The following is a 16,886-nucleotide window of genomic DNA, read 5'->3' on the forward strand; positions in this document are numbered from 1 at the left end:
GCGTGGTCATGGGGCGAGACTGGTTGCTGATAGGTTAACGGACAAGGGGGCGGGGCCAGAGGGGGTACCGACAGCTGATAGGCCAGAAAGGGGGCCGGGGCCAGGGAGCGATACTGGCACCTTATAGGTCACAGGGCAAGGAGGGGCGTGGCCGTAGGAGATAGTGGCAGCCGATAGGCCACCCGGCACCAGTAGAGGTACTGGTAGTTGATAGGCCGGCAGGCAGTGAGGGGCGAGGCCTTGGGGCGATACTGGCAGCTGATAGGCCACTCGGCGGGGAGGGGCGGGGCGCGGGCCTCGCTCGCTCCGCTCGGCTACGGGCGGGCTCAGGAGGCCCCGGGAGCGGGCGGCGAACGGCAGGTACGGGCGAGGGAGGGCTGACCGCGTCCCCGCGGGGGAGCGCCACGGGCGTTGGTGTCCTCTTGCCCTCCCTCATTCTGCACGGGCCGGACCGGGTTCCCTGTCAGCGGTGTCTCCTCCCGCCGCAAGCGCAGCCATTGCCCCCGCACCCCTCCCCTCCGCGGTGCCAATGGACCCGCCCGGCGCGCGGGGGGTGCACGGGGCAGGGCGCGACCATCGCGTGCCGGGGGGGTGTGAGTGTGGAACCCCCTGCGGGATCCGGGCTGCCTAGGGAGGGAAAATCATGGAATGGTTTGGGTCGGAAGGGACCCCAAAGCCCATCCAGTTCCAGACCCCTGCCATGGGCAGGGACACCTCCCTCTGGGTCAGGTTGCTCACAGCCCCATCCGACCTGGCCTTGAACACCTCCAGGGATGGGGCAGCCACGGCTTCCCTGGGCCCGTGCCTCAGACTCTCCCTATGAAACATTTCTGCCTAATATCAAGTTTCCTCTTACTTTAAAACCATGAACCCACGTGCTGTTGCTACAGGGCCTGCTAAAAAGCTTTTCTCTACCTTTCTTCTAAGTGTCCAAGGCAGCAATAAGGTCTTCTTGGAGACCTTACTGCAGAAAAACTCCGTAGTTGTGCTTTAACACAAAGTGTCAAATCTCAACTGCAGGAGAGAGTTGGATCCTGTATTGCTTGTGAGTGCAGGGATAGGATGAGAGGGAATGGTTTTAAGCTGAAAGGGGGAATTGAGGTGAGGTCTTAGGAACAAATATTTTCTTGTGAGGGTGGTGAGGCGCTGGCACAGGTTGCCCAGAGAAGTCGTGGCTGCCTCATCCCTGGGCAGGTTGGATGGGGCATTGAGCAACCTGATCTAGTGGGAGGTGTCCCTGCCCATAGCTGGGGGATGGAACTGGATGGGCTTTAGGGTCCCTTCCGACCCTTCCATGATTCTGTGATTATACAATGTTTTTTTTTTCTATATGCTGAGGTACCATATGGTTCTCTGTAATGTGTTGATACTGGGAAACCTGTAGTTACTCTTTAATCTTGCCAGTGTAAGTGCACGTGCATCTGATGACTTCTTCAGTTCTCCTTGTTTTTTTGCTATGGTGTTTCAATTTTTCGTTTTCAGACTGAGTTCAGTTAGAAGAACATATGGCTCGCATTTAGTAGGTACGGTATTCTCTATTGTACTAAACTACACTTAGTGGTAGTTGGGCAGTGCTTTGAACAGGAAAATCTGTCCTTTCATTGACTTTCTCTAACCATCTCCTGCTATTTGTGTGAACTCATCCTGCTAATGCAGGGAAATCTGTGCTCTTCTGGAGGAGCTTCCATGCCATTTCACAAGGACTTCCTGCCTGAATCTGTATATGTTGGATATTACTAATACCTCAGTCAGTCATGTTTGTTCAGAACAGAAGTTATTTCAAGGACAAGTCCATTTTGTCTTTTCCTTTGCTTTATAAGAGTTTTCAACCTTTTGTGTTGGTTTTGCCTTTCCAGGTCCGTGTGTGTGGCATTGACTGGTTGTGATGTTCTGACACCCGAGCTTGCGATCTCTGGAGGCAGCCATGGGTGTAGAACATGCTGTTGCTGTGACATTGCATGGGTACTGTTTCACGACATGGTAATATGTTCCTAGACCCAAATGGATATCTCACGGTGCAAGGACATGCACGCTTTGGTTGGGGCAAACGTGGGAAGTCATTTATGGTGTCGGGTGTGTTAATGATTGTAGCGCTTGGGGCTTCATGTCACCTGCCCAGCAACACGAGCTGTTTGGCCTGTCTGCTGTGTTTTAGTAGTTTGTGCACTGAATTCTTTCCACTCATGTGATGGGTTGTATTCTCCCCTTTGCCCCCTCAGAGTAAAAGAAGCCGTGGATACTTGCAAACACAGAGATTCCAGTCTGTTCAGTCTGCTTTTCCGTGTGCAGCAACAGTCTTTGTATTAATTTTCAAATGTCTCTGCTGATTCCTACTTCCAGCAGCTTTTGTCAATGTACTTGACAAATCTCACATCTTCCTGTTACCAGCAGGTCAGTCAGGTCTGGCTGCTTTCCATTGTTTCTGTTGTTTCCTCACTATTGTGCTGGCAATGCTGTGCAAAAAGCTTTTAATTCCTTTGGCCCTCATCTCTTCTGTACTTATGCACGCTGCTTTTTCCTTTGCGTGTTTCCTGAGTGTCTGTCATGCCACCTGTGAAGAACTGTTGTGGAGTCGTGTTTTACAAAGTGTAGCTTTGGTTTCTTTTGCTGTAACTTCTGAGCAATTATCAGGTAGTAGCAAAACTATTTCACTGTTGCCTTACCAAAGAGATTGAATTAGTGATTTGCAGCTTAAGAGACTTACTACTCTGTCATACAAGAAAGTAATTGCTGTCATGTTTATGATGACTATAAAGCCATCAAAATGTCAACTCTAACTTTTCCTGCTGAAAATTGTAATTGAAATAATTAGTGATATTTTGGCCTTCTTGAATCTAAGAACGCTTCAGCTAAAGCAATTTGATAATGCTGTGGGAAGAAACTAAGCTGTCTCTGATAGCAGTAATGCCTGCTCCTATTCAGAATAATTCATGTTTTCTGTTATTTGTTATGGAATTTTCCCAAGAGGGAGGCTTAAAGTGCTAACCAGTGCTCTTTTGATCTTAGCAAGTGAACCGTAACTAGGAGGTAGCCTGACCTGCTTGTTGGAAAACGTCACTAGTGCTGTGTACGGCAATGTAATCTATCTTCTCTTTCCTAGGCTGCTCTGAGATCCGAGAAGTTGGCTGGAAACAACATCAGGGCGGGGTCACAACACTGTGGTAAGTAAACTGCTTAAAACATAGAGGGGAGGAGCTGGGAAAGGAGCTGATTGTGAGTCCAGGAGTGAGTCACTGGGTGACAAATTGTCTGTGTGGGAAGATTAAAGTGTTGAGAATTTTAAGAGGAGAAGGCTGTAGCTTGTAGAAGGTCCTTGCTCAAGGTGAAGGGAAGGAGTGTGCAGAATGGTACTTGATGCCTCATGTTTTCATAGAGCTATGAAACTTACTAATCCATTCATTGTCACCACATCCTTGATAATTACAGCATTGTTATTTTCAGTACGGCTCAAGTGGAAAATGGGAGAAATGCTTTTTTTTCCATGAGTAATGTCCAACTTTTGTGGTGAAGTCAAAACTAGAAGTTGAATATCCTTGACACTGTACTCACTGCCTCTTCCTAACTAGATTTATAAGTTTGTAAGAATGTCATGGTAGTGATACTTCATGTTTACAAAAAGGGAGGATTTTAGTCTCATTGCATATTATATCTTACTACGATAGGGCTGATTCAACGTATTTCTAATGCGGTTATTGATGCACTTTTTCCTCCTGCAGTGGCTTTCTAGAAAATGACCATAGAGGATCTCCCAGAACCTTCCTTTGAAGGAGATTCCCTCATTGAAAGAGAGCGGTTCTTGTTCCCAAACTCTGAAAGTTCTGTTACTTTTTCTGTTGCTGCAGCACCGATGCCTTCTGACTGTGGTATGTACCTTTAACAGAAAATGAGTTTGTCAGCACCAGAGAAGATATTTGAGTAAGAGATTTTAAGAAAAGCTGTTGACTCTTAATTTATTCCTTCCTTCCAAAGCAAGTTTACTGCTTGTGAAATGAATTCTCGATTATTTTTTAAAGGAAATGAAATAGGAAGACCCATGCTTTTTGTATTTTTCTTATTGCATACGTTTTAAATTATCTTACTGTTTCTTCTCTGTGTGTGGTCAGATGTTTGTAGGTTTTTTTTACATCTCAGTGTAGAACTAGAAATTGTGTTAAGATGTAAAATCACAGTAATTAAATGTGATGTAGATGCTTAACTACATTTAAAACCTCTAGTTACACTTCTCATGCATTCAGTATGCAAACAATACACCATGGGAGATATTTCTGCTGTAAGTGTAGGTGTTTGAGGTAGTAAGGATTGAAATGAAAGTTAACAGAAAATTATAGCAAGTATTGATGTTCGGCTTTCAAAATAATGTTGAATTGTCTTCAACATTATTCATTCAGCATGTTTAAATTCTATTTATTGTATATAATTATATTAAATTATATTTAAAACATGATATAGAATATATTAAAATGTCACTGTAGGTAAGTGTCTTCGTAGATAGCTACACTTATAATGCCTTTGAATACTGCAGAAGGTGTTAATAGCATCTGTATGCCTTAAAGATTACTGTCTCCACCTCCGTTCCCTGCATTGATTACAAGAATTGACTGTATTTGGAAAAAATCAATGTGTGTAATGTAATGTTCTGTCTCTGACAGACTTAGCATTCTTGTGGCCCATTTGATGAGTTGGGAATGTAGCAGTTCCATGTGACATATTTCAGTACATGTCTTTACAGGTTTAGCCCTGTCCTTGTAACTTGTCTGCCCTCTTCTACTTTAAGTACTGCTGTAGTTTCTTACACCCTGTTTTCTTAACCCTTTGAAAAATTTCCCATTCATCCTTCTTTAAGCGTTGTGTGTTGTAATGTCTTTGATAACACTGCAGTATCACTGCTGTCTGTCCTACTCGGTCTGTGCCTGCACACTGAACAAAAACATTCAGTAATATTGCTGAATCTGGGTAAAGCAGGTAAAACCACAACAAAGGTTCTTGGTCATTATCTTAAGTATGTTTATTTTTCCTTAAAGAAAAAAAAGATGGAGGTGTAGAAAGGAATGTTTTGAAGTATCTAGATGTTTCTGCTGTCCTTGTGTGGAACTTTTTGTTTTAATGCATTCTCTGTAGTGTTTCTTTGGTTTGCACTCTACAGTGGATCACTTACTAACCTGTTATGATGGTTGTTATTAACACTTAATACATTCTCAGGTTTTTACCCTGGCATGCTGATCATAACAATCTGGTAGAACCGATTCCTGATAGATAATTTAGTTTGGGTTCAAGGCAGAAAGCTTCACGGTAGAGTAAAAATGGTACATTGTTGTGTAAGATCATTAATCTTCTGACTAGTTGTCTATTTGACAGCTTTCAGGCTGAGATCAGCTGTGGTTTGATATGTTAGTAGATGAATTATTAGATCTGTGTCAAGGCATGGGATTTAGGTAAGCAGCACACTTTGTATAGCGCTGGGAGAGGAGGGTTTTGTGATTTTATGTGCTGTGTGCAAATATATCTTCACATTAAACATCAGTGACATTGTCCTCACCTTTCATCCTTGTTGAATCAAGGCAATGCAGAGAGCTCTAGATAGCCAGGAATTGAGCTCCACATGTGCTTTTATTATTTATCCAGTCTGGGAGAGGCTCTTTTTCTGAGGAGAGGCTCTGGTGATTCACCTAGAGGTGGTGTGTCCTGTGTCACACACCCAGATGGCTGATGCTCTGTTTTGCTTAACTTGTGTATCTACTCCGAGAGCCTTGTAGCTGTGATTGATGCAACCTGGCACTGGGTTTATTTGAAGCCTTTTTAAAAGGCAGCTCCCTGGTAGCTGCAGTGGGGGTAAAATTTCAGTGTTTTCCACAGTGTTTTTCTACTGATGACAGTAGGTTCTGCTACCATTCCCCCTCCTAATAGTCATTGCTATCTGGACTCTTTCATGCAATTTTACAGAGCCGAAAGAAATTCCCTGGATTTAAAACACAGTATGTGTACATACATGCACACTCATATACCTGTAAGTAACATGAAATATTATACTTTAATAATAGGCTTTCACATCTATACTTTGGGTTGCCTGAAAAATGGCACAAGGCTTAAAATCCTAAAACTATATCTTTTTTCTGATCTTCACTTGGTGGCTTAGTTTTTTAGAGATGTTTGCAGCTGCAGCTGCCACCAGCTGGTACATTCATGAAATCTGAAAACAATGGAGGCCAGAGAATGCCTTCCTGGTTTGTGCATGTGTTTGTGTTTTGGTATGGCTTGTGTAAGTTATGATGGAAGGAGAAGGAAGAGACATAGTTCTGTAACATGTGGAGAAATCATGTATGCATTTAATCCCTGAGGAATCAGCGGGCTTGCCTGTGCTTGGGAACAATTTGGAACCAGCAGTCTCTGGCAAGCTCAAAGGAAGAGTTAAGCCCTCATTAGTGTAATCCATGCCCATCCCTGTTCATCCTTCCCTAAACTTAGTCAGTGTACTGTGTACTACCATTGTACTGGTTGTTGATTCAGAAGCGTAAGCAAGACGTTGGTAATAAAGGAAAAATAGACCAGATGTTAAAGGAAAGCTTCTAAATGAATTCAACACTGGGATGTTCCAGTGTGTTTAGCAGTGAAGTGACTCTGCTGTTCTTTGCCTTCAAGTTTGCAAAACTAGATGCATGTTAGAACTTACAATTGTGCCTAATGATTCCTTTTTCTTAACAGAGTTTTCCTTCTTCGACCCCAATGATGCAGCATGCCAAGAAATACTTTTCGACCCCAAAACATCGGTTTCAGAATTGTTTGCAATCTTAAGGCAATGGGTTCCGCAGGTCCAGCAGAACATTGATATTATTGGGAACGAGGTGAGGTATAGATGAAGATCCTTGAATGCTTTTAGGACTATGGTGGCAACAAATAAACTCAGTTCATTCAGAAGCAGAACTAATCCTAAATGCAGGTGCAGTTTCTGCCTTTTTGTGAGTAGTTGCTGATCTGTGCCTTGTTTTCTAAGTTGTTGGCTTTCATTTGGAAAAGAAACATGGTAGATAAAAATTCAGTACCTTTTGGATAGATGGCGGAAACAATGTTTCCTCTCCAAGTAGTTGTTTAGAGGTCCCTCACCTTGTTTTTTCAGTTCCTGGATTAGCAGTAATCATAAGCTCTGATCTGGGATCAGAGCTCTTACAGTAAGGCCTGATCTTAAGGGCCATGTTTCCAAGGTACAGAATGAGCTAGGATCGTGACTTTTTGCAGCCTGCAGTTGGCTGCTTTCAGAAGGCACCTGGCTTCTAGCAATTTCATCCTACTTTCTTGTTTTTTGAGTAGGTTATAGGCTTTTCTAGACAGGTGGGGAAGTACAGTTAAAGTTTTCCTACTGTAGTATAACCAGGGCCTTTCTTTTGGGACGGAGGAGGGGATTGCTGAGAGATCAAAGAACAAGGAGGGACTTCATAAATGTTGTCATTTTCCTATCATTCAGTTAAGCAGTTTACTTTTCAGGAAGTGAAATGTATGTTATAAGTAATAATATTAAGAAGCTTTAAAATCTGTGAATGATGAAAGTTAATGATGTTCCTGTAATGCATGTTTGTGCATTTGTGCATGTTGATCAGTTCTGTGGTTACAGTCTGCTCTGGCAGGCTTCTTTGTTATTAGCCCTTTAAGTGAATCCCAAAGTCAGTATCTCTGAAAATAGTGCACTTAATGGTGCTGATGTCAGGTGTGCCAGAGCTGAAACGTGCCTGTTTTCCCCTTGTCTCTCAGATCATTAAAAGGGGCTGCAATGTGAATGACAGAGATGGACTGACTGATATGACTCTCCTGCATTACACTTGCAAATCAGGAGCTCATGGTATTGGTGAGTAAAGGAACATTATAGCTGTAAAAAAGTCATTGATCGCAAAGGCTAATCTCACAAACTGTTAGAGAAGTTCTCCTTGCAGTAGATTTTTTAGTGCTTGGTTTTGGCTCTTCCAGTAGCATCAGACAGGAAGAGGCAGAGCCGCAGCGCAGTTGTGGCTGTCGTGATTGGGTGCAAGCTGAGTTAGTGGTACAGGGACTGTGAAGAGTTGTATTGGCATAAACATCTGTTTACTGTGGCAAAGGCTGTTTCAGACAGAGGTACAAACTGCAAACAGTTGCTGAAACTAGAACGTATAGGTGACTGGCTCTTTGTTTTCTTCCACCCTGTTCACGTCAGAAGAACACAATAAAATTTGCTTACATTATAGTGTTCATAAGTACTGAAAATAAGAGCATCTTTAACTCTGTCTGAACACCTCTGCTTTTCTGTGTTTTGCTGCTTTTTTGTTGGCCTAGACCCAGTCCTCCTCTGATTATGATCTAAGTTTCTAAGTGAGGTCTGGCAGAGGTCAGCTTTCCTGGTGGTGGCAAAGCTTTTGACATACACTGCAATGTTCTTCTATCAGAGACTAAAATCCTTGGTTTTGATGGGTGACATTATCTGCAATAGAGATGAACATGTAGTGTTATTATATATTGCAGCAGAGATTTAATCTCTTTATGATAAAAGGGCATCCTCCTCCTAAAGAGAAAGATACAATTACTCTGTTGTGAGCTTTAAGGGTTTAATGTACATTTGTTATGCATAGGAATGCGTGTATTTTGGAGGCCAAATTACATCTCTAATGCATACTTCACAAAATCTGCCTTGCAGGTGATGTTGAAACTGCTGTAAAATTTGCAGTGCAGCTCATTGATTTGGGTGCTGATAGCAGTTTACGCAGCCGCTGGACCAATATGAACGCCTTGCATTATGCTGCCTACTTTGATGTTCCAGAACTTATCAGTGTCATTTTGAAAAATGCAAAACCAAAAGGTAGGCATTGTCACTTTTGTTCCACGTAGTTGTCCCTGTTTTGTTACTCTCTTGACTGTAGTCTGGTGAATAGTGGGGTTTGTTTATCCATTATAGATAAATATTTTCTAATTTCTTATTCTTGCAGTCAGCTTTGTGGATTCATGTTTCTTTTAACCTATTTTTATGTGGTTAATGCACAGATTTCATTGCTCGTTTTCAAAGTTGATGAACTTGCGCTTTGTATAGGATGATAGAGAAGTATTCAATAGAACAGAAAGCAAGCAGGATAATTCTCATTTGTTGAAGGCTAAGAGAATGCATGCAGGAAAACCTAGGATGTAACTATTCTGGCAAATTCTTAGGGATTTTAAGATTCCTTAAAAACTGAGAAGTAGGTTTGAAATGTTGGAAGAAGGGTAAAGGAGAAGTAGGGATTGGCAACGGTATGTGGCAAACTAGTGACTAAAGCAACTTCGACGCACTCATTTTTCCCACTTCGTGGCTATCCAGAAGGTTATGGGTAAGGAACAGTTTGCCTTAGTGTTGGGCATAGGCCTTTTGGAATTCTGATCTGAAGAAAATGGTAGTTGGAGCCCTGTTTGTACTAATGGAAATACAGAAATGATCCTGCACCATTTTGTTCCTCATTTGGTCAGGATATCAAAACCAGTAAGCAATTTTAATACTAAAACTGTACAAATGTTAACTTGTTCTACTGGATATCCTACTGATTGTGCCATACTGCAAAATGATTAATGCCCTTTTTCAGCTAGTTGTAGTTACAGACACTGTCTCAGGATTCTGAAAGACTGGTAGGTGTTAGGAGCACATGAAGCTTGCTTGCCATGCCATGAATCATTATGGAGGTAGTTGATAAACAGAGCTGTTCCTAGTAGGACATGCTTGAGAGGTAATGTGTGTGGGTTGCTAACAAAAGACTGCACAGTAGTGAAGTCCCCATCCCATTCTGATAGTCTGGTCTCCATAATTCACATCAGCAGATCATTTATCTTCCAGGACTCATTTACGTTTAGTGTTCTCATCTCCTGTATGGTGCCTACAGGAAGGGTGGGAATTCACTCTGATTTCTAAGGAAACCACTAGTTAAACACCTTGGCAGTTGGCAGCTCTTGGAGAAGCAGGTGATTATTTTTAACCTCAGAAAATATGTAAAATAATTTGCTTGGTGACATGAAAAAAATGGATGGTCTGAATTAACAGAATAATCGTAGCTCACTATGTCAGCAGGCAGCTTGCAGGGTGTGTGTAAAAGGCAACTGTGTTGTGGGTGGGTCCATTCTGAACTGGAGAGAAAAGGGTTGTTAAGGTATAAATAGCTTTTCAAGGCGGTGGTATGCTAACTCTGAGATACCTGCTGTGAGATGGGCAGTACCACAGAGGTCTCCTTTGGATTCACTGATAAAATCTTTCCTTTCTTATGCTCTGCAGTTAAACTCTTTATACAGAGTTTCTCCTCAGGTGTCGGAATTGATGGCGAGTTGGATCTTAGATTTTTAGAGGTTTTAAATATAAAAATGGTTAAAGGCTTAAGAACTAGAAATGTGTGGTGCTCTTTGGTGGTGACTGTAACCTGTGTAGGTTGCTAAGGACAGACCATTGCTGCATATTGATTTCTGATGGGTGTTCTGCAAGTTGGTTCCTGCATGTGCAGAAAATACTTGATAGTCTTACTGCACATGGAAGTTTGAATGGTTGTATACAACTACACAGGTTTTACTCAGTTCTAAACTGGCAGTGGTCTTTGAGATTCTGTATTAAAAGGTACCTTTGTATATGTAGCTGTCATTATGTTTGTGTCATGTCAATGCAGTCTCTTTCCGTGCATGTGCCAAGTAATTTAACCTAGCTAAGTGTGTATTCATATTCCTGCAATTGTAAAACTGTTTAAATCTGATCTCGAATTTGTTATCTTTGATCTTGATGAAAATTGGTGTCAAGCTATTAGTATGTATAAAGCTGACATATTTTTGCAGACATTTATAAATACACATGTTCTCTGGATGTTGATGTTTTATTTGCCTCAAAATGTTAATTAACTATATAAGGATGTTGATACAGTTAGGAGGTACGTTGTTTACCGCATGGTATTTTTTGGGACAGAGGCTGATCCTGGAAGACACTAGGAGACTGTATAGGCCTGAGGTGGACAGTTTTATGTTCCCCCCCAGTATTTCAAATTGGAATGTTATTGTTATTGCTAATACTTGTTGGCCTTTGGTTAGTGTATTAAATCAGCTGGCATTTTAATTAACAGTCATATACATAATTGACCCAAGTGGACATCTCTCTTTTATGGCTTAGGAGAGGAGCCAAACACTAAATAAACATCAAAACTCCAGTCTTCTCGAACAGCAATAACTTCATGGCAGATGGGAAGATACATGGGGAACAACTGACAGCAATATATATTGTGCTAAATCTCCTGTATTCAGTGCAGTGCTTCATTTTCCAGACTATCAGTGCAAGACCCTTCAGAGCGCAATACTTAGAAAATGAAGAAGTGATAAAAAACACTAGTTCTTGCCTCGTTCCTGGCCATTAGTAATTAAATCAATGTAAAGCAGAGGTTTAATCAGTTTTCCCTTGCCCCACTGCCTGCTCACAAAGGAAGACAACTGATTAAACGTGAATCTTGTTTGAGTATTTGACACCTAGAAGCAATACAATATAAATATTTCTGAAACATTAATTTACATGCACACCTAAAGTTACTAACTCATTAATCTTAGCACAGTAGATTGGGTGTCCTGAATAGCAACGAAATTGTGGTTCAATAGTAGCATTACAGAATGAATGAAAATAAAGGCTTATCTTCCAGACTAGCTCATGGTATGAATGAACAGAGGCAGATAAGGTTTATATTCTGTGTAGAATTGCTTCTCGTGTGCATGTAGTACATAAATAATGGTGTTTGTGTAAATGTTAACTAAAACTGTAAAAATTAGTGTCCTCGCAAGGGGTCTGTAGGGCACAACATTCGTGTAACAGACTTGCATAGCTGACATGTGATGTTTCATTGCAGATGTGGATGCCACCTGCAGTGATTTTGATTTTGGAACAGCTTTGCACATCGCTGCATTTAACCTTTGTACAGGAGCTGTCAAGTGCTTACTGGAACATGGAGCAAATCCTGCCTTTAGGGTAAGGAGTTAGGTTGTCAGTTCATCCAAACGTGAAAAATGTACCTGGAAAATTGAACAGTCTGGTTTTGATCTGCTGAAAATGTGTTCTGTTGAGCTATGGTGCTTCAGAACAGCTACTGATAACTCTGTGTGCTTTGCATTACCTCTGTGTTGAAGTTTGTGGATTACATCAGTCTGGTTCTGATAGCTTCCAAGGTGTTTTTTTTGTTGCTTGAACCTCCATTTAATGCTCCTTTGTGTCTGGCACCGGATGTCCTTGTGTTGATGAGCCTTTTCAGAAATATAGACCTGCAGTCTGTACCCTCCAGAAGCGCAGTGTGGTACTTAGCAGTGAGCTTGATCTTAGCATAAGTAACTGATAATGCTGAAACTCTGCTTACCAGCCACATAACAGGACTTAGTTACAGTGTGAAATGCTGCTGTATGTATCTTGGGTTTAGAGTGTGTTTGGGGGGGATTTTTTTGATTGTGTTCTGTGGTTGTTTGTTTTTTTTTTGGGGCCTTGAGGGGGTTGAAGCTTTTTCCTTTTAGCATAGGCAGTATCTCAGATCTCCATTTTCAAATGCACATTTTAAATGAGGAATTATAATTGCTTTAAGGGTACTCAAGTCATTTTATATGGCAATGGTGGTGTGAAATCTTCTGGAATACCATTATTCATACAGTTCATGATATTCAATCTAGATCTCTTTGAAAAGGTTGTTTTTCTTCTTTATCTCGTTATTCCCTGTGGATGTAATGTTTCAGCATTTAAGAGCCTCTTGTTGCAGGGAACACTGCTTTGTAGTTGCATGGGCATTTTGAGCTGGCTAACAGTGGCTCTGCCCCTGAGAAGAGCAATCTTATTCTGCTGTGCCCACTTTTGCCCCTTTCCCTTTGCCTTGCTTCTACTTTGTGTGGACACAAAGGTCTGCAGGGCACCTCCTGGCCTGCATTGCAGGACTGGTCTGACTGGAATACTCACTAATGTGATGGCTAAGAACTCAAAACAAACTTCTGTGCAACCTTAACCCTGGTACATCCTATTTTTGATGTGCTGTGGCTTGAATGACCTTGTGCTTACAGAATCACTGTTGACTCTTAAGGAGTGATAGGTGTTTGATTCTTCAACCCCACAATACAGTTCTGAGCAGAGATGGTGTACAGTGTTTGCTTGCGTGAGGACAGCAGAGTGTAAATATTGAGTAAGGATTGTAGTTTTCTAGGGCCGAGACAGGGAGATTTGTAGGGAGCTTTTAGTCATTTTTTTTGAGGAAACAAAGCAAATACAGTTTTGCTCTATGTCATCTCTCTCAGAGCTTCTGGTAATTTCTGAGTTCAGGGGCCCAGTTAAGATAAATTTGGAAGACTGAAATAATTATGTTTCCACAGATTTCATGAAATACGTTGGTTATGCCTTTGCTGAAGAATGAATGTGTAGGTAGAACTTGCTCTGTAGCAGCCTGACAGCCCCACAGCATGCTTGCTGTCTGGCCAACTAGCCATGAGTTACAGTTGGCTCCAGCTGAGCTGATGCTCCAACAACTCTGGCCTTGTGCGGGTGTCCCATGGGACATACAGGGAATTGCAGTCACTGCTCTCTGGGAATGAGTGTTCGGGAAGGTCTCTGTCCTTAGTTCATCTCTCATGGTATCGTCTGTGCCTAAAGAAACCTGAACTGCTTTGTTCAAGCATTTATGAGACATCAACTTTGTGTATTCTCTACATGCAACATATATTAAATTCTATCATACATTTGGAGTAAGCCTCACCAAGGAGTGAGCTATACGCTGGATAGGGATAAATTCTTTGGTAAGTATTAGCTTTAAAGTATTGGTATTACAGGCCAGAATTTTTGCCTACTCTTCTGAATTTTTCACAGAAAGGGTCATTGAACACTGGAACAAGCTGCCCAGGGAGGTGGTTGGTTCACCTTCCCTGGAGGTGTTTAAGGCACGGGTGGACAAGGTGCTAAGGAACATGGTTTAGTGTTTGATAGGAATGGTTGGACTTGATGATCCGGTGGGTCTCTTCCAGCCTAGTTATTCTATGATTCTATGAATCCTTGCTCAGGCACACAGCTAGATACAGGTGTGCTTTTCATCTGATCTGAGTACCAGTAGGGTTCTTGAGATTAAAAATTTCAGTGACTTACCACCTTTGAAAATATGTCACTGTAAATGCTGGCTTGTGTATCTAAGGATGTCTTGACATCCTCCTTTGAAAAATGTGGATCCCTTTATAGATGTTTATATGCTAGGGAAAATATCTAATGAAGAGGATTACAAAATTCATGAATGCCCCTGTTGTTGCCCGATCGGGTCTGTCTTGTGACAATACTGAATCCTGTGTTATGTTCTGTTTCCACAGAATGACAAAGGGCAAATTCCAGCGGATGTGGTTCCTGATCCAGTTGACATGCCACTGGAAATGGCAGATGCAGCAGCTAGCGCAAAAGAAATCAAACAGATTTTGCTGGATGCAGTGCCTCTCTCTTGTGACATCTCAAAAGCCATGATTTCAAACTATGACCATGTCACAGGCAAAGCCATGCTTCTGTCGCTTGGCCTGAAGCTGGGAGATCGTGTTGTTATTGCAGGACAGAAGGTATGATGAGCAGCTTGTACTACTCATAATTTCTGGGCAGTCAGTTTTTTTACCTGTTTGGAGACATACCTCAGATTTGAGGGCCTAAAACACTTTAGGGAAGGTATGAACTCTGGAGGGCACTAACGATGTGGTTCCAGAACGTCATAAGCTGAATAGTTCTGCATTAAAGAAAGTCACTGGTATGGAAAGCCGTTTTGACAGGCGCAGTCTGCGTTTTGTATCTGCAGACAATGTTTTAATAGTCTCCTGTTGCACATTGGCATGGCTCAGCTTTTAATAACATTTTTGGTGTCGCATCAGAATGACAGTAAGATTTGCACATTGCTTTGTGAGTTGCCCAGCTTTCAGTTATGAGTGTGTGTTTCTGAATTGCCCTGGTGGTTTCAGGAGGCAGTAAAAGAAAACTTGAATTCTGCTTAGCCTATAGTAACCCAGTTTCACTGGTGCAATGCAGCTGAAATCTTTGAAGCAGTGCTGTGCCAACATTACGTGGTTCTGGGGATATATAAGAACGTAGGTAATGCTCCTCCAGCTCTAGTGTGAACAGCTTTTAAGCAGCTACTTTGCTAGGCATGCTTTAAAAATGTATTTGAAAGCTCTAACATTGATATTGCAGTTCATAGTCATATCTTTTATTTGCTTTGATAGCAAGGGCAGTGATTTCATAGTGCTGTAACTCTTTTAAAGATTTCAAATATTTTTCTCTTAAATATTGAAAGCTTTGAGCAAAATTTTGTATTTGAGTAACTTGGCCTTTAATAATTTCTCTCATATAACTTCAGATTTGTAATTATCATAACTGAAGTGTTTGAAAGTGAGCCCAGTGAGAGTGCAAAGCAACTTCCGTTCTGTATTTTTGTGTGGTGCATTCCTGAAATTGGGTCAGGGCGGTGAGGGAAGCATGAGCTGTGCAGAAGGTGTGGCCAGCAGGACCAGGGAAGTGATCCTTGCCCTGTATTCAATGCTGGTGAGGTCACACCTTGAATGCTGTGTTCAGTTTTGGGCCCCTTGCTACAAGAAGGACATTGAGGGGCTGGAGCATCTCCAGAGGAGGGAACAAAGCTGGTGAAGTGTTTAAAGCACAAGTGTTATGAGGAACAGCTGAGGGACCTAGGGCTGCATAGTCTGGAGAAAAGGAGACTGAGAGGAGACCTTGTCTCTCTCTATAACTACCTAAAAGAAGGTTGTAGCGAGGTGGAGTTTAATCTCTTCTACCTAGTGACAGGACAAGTGGAAATGGCCTCAAGATGTGCCAGGGCAGATTTAGGTTGGATAGTAGGAGGAATTTCTTTACTGAAAGGGTTGTCAGGCATTGGAAGAGAATGCTCAGGGAGGTGGTTGAATCACCATCCCTGGAGGTGTTTAAAAGTAGATGCTGTACTTGGGGACATAGTCTTATGGTGGACTTAGCAGAGCGGGATCAATGGTTGGACTTAATGGTCTTAAAGGTCTTCTCCAGCTGAAACCATTTTATGATTCTGTGATTTAACTGAAGTCCGTGCAAGAGCCCCTTAGTCTTTAAAGACAGCAAGAAGTTCATTGAAGTTTTTTTTACAAAAGGCCATTGCACAGGGAAAGCAAGGGGGAAGAACGTAGCTGCAAGGTAATGTAGCAAGAAATGGGTCCTCTTGTGTGTGTTTTGCTCCATGTAAGGCCCATGAGTACTGTAAGGTGCTGCTGCATACAGACAAAGGTTCCTGCATCCAGTGGCTTGATTGCTTTTTTGAGTGTATCATTGCAGTGGTGGTTAAGATGTCAAAGGCTGTTTTCATGCTGCCAAAGGCCAGAAGGGCTTTCTAGCCAGCATTTTTTTCCTAAGGGATCCAAAGCTGCCACGTGGCAGGTGGGATGGAGGAATGTGATTGTGGGTTTTGGTCATCTTTTTCCACGTCTGCTTTCTGCTCTCCCTCTCTCTTTGTGCGTGAGGAGCTGTTCCGTTCTACTCCCACATCACTTCCTACGCACTTTCTCCATTTGTCTGAATGGAGAAGGTGATCTCAGCCTCATCTTCCCCTCTCCCTTCATAACCATAAATGTGTGCAAGGTGGAGAAAAAGGGAGAACAGGATGGTGAAAACAGTGCCCAGTTCTTAATCTCCTTTTGCATCTGTTCTCATTTCTGCAATATGGAAAGGGGGACAAGGGCACTGGAACTGCAGTGTTTTTCTGACCCATGTTTATGGATTCTGATCTCTTTCCTGCTTGTGCACTCTCATGACATATTTGCTCTAATGCAGCTTGGAGGCCAATCCCAGTACAGTCCTGGGGGGAGATGGATTCCTCCCTTGGTTCCTGCTGTGCCTGTCACTCTGGTTATTATACAGGGCAGGATGTTTG

At 42.2% G+C, this 16,886-nt stretch overlaps 1 protein-coding gene across 3 annotated transcripts in view; it reads left to right on the forward strand.

The window, feature by feature from the left end:
* The first annotated feature begins 1,486 nt into the window (after window positions 1-1,486).
* The window catches only part of CLIP4 (CAP-Gly domain containing linker protein family member 4), a 35,765-nt gene continuing 20,365 nt past the window's right edge, over window positions 1,487-16,886 (forward strand). Inside the window, exons 1-9 of one of the 3 annotated variants that reach the window (XM_069850444.1) lie at window positions 1,487-1,519; window positions 1,857-1,962; window positions 3,101-3,161; window positions 3,717-3,863; window positions 6,700-6,839; window positions 7,741-7,834; window positions 8,654-8,815; window positions 11,841-11,959; window positions 14,311-14,547. In XM_069850444.1, coding sequence (XP_069706545.1) covers window positions 3,731-3,863; window positions 6,700-6,839; window positions 7,741-7,834; window positions 8,654-8,815; window positions 11,841-11,959; window positions 14,311-14,547 — 885 coding nt within the window. In that variant the 5' untranslated portion in view covers window positions 1,487-1,519; window positions 1,857-1,962; window positions 3,101-3,161; window positions 3,717-3,730. Of the gene's footprint in view, window positions 1,520-1,856; window positions 1,963-2,155; window positions 2,392-3,100; window positions 3,162-3,716; window positions 3,864-6,699; window positions 6,840-7,740; window positions 7,835-8,653; window positions 8,816-11,840; window positions 11,960-14,310; window positions 14,548-16,886 lie in introns of those variants that run through there. The other 2 variants (XM_069850445.1, XM_069850446.1) reach the window with 2 other exon arrangements.

The sequence above is a fragment of the Phaenicophaeus curvirostris genome, chromosome 2 (assembly GCF_032191515.1).
Source record: "Phaenicophaeus curvirostris isolate KB17595 chromosome 2, BPBGC_Pcur_1.0, whole genome shotgun sequence".
Taxonomy (NCBI): domain Eukaryota; kingdom Metazoa; phylum Chordata; class Aves; order Cuculiformes; family Cuculidae; genus Phaenicophaeus; species Phaenicophaeus curvirostris.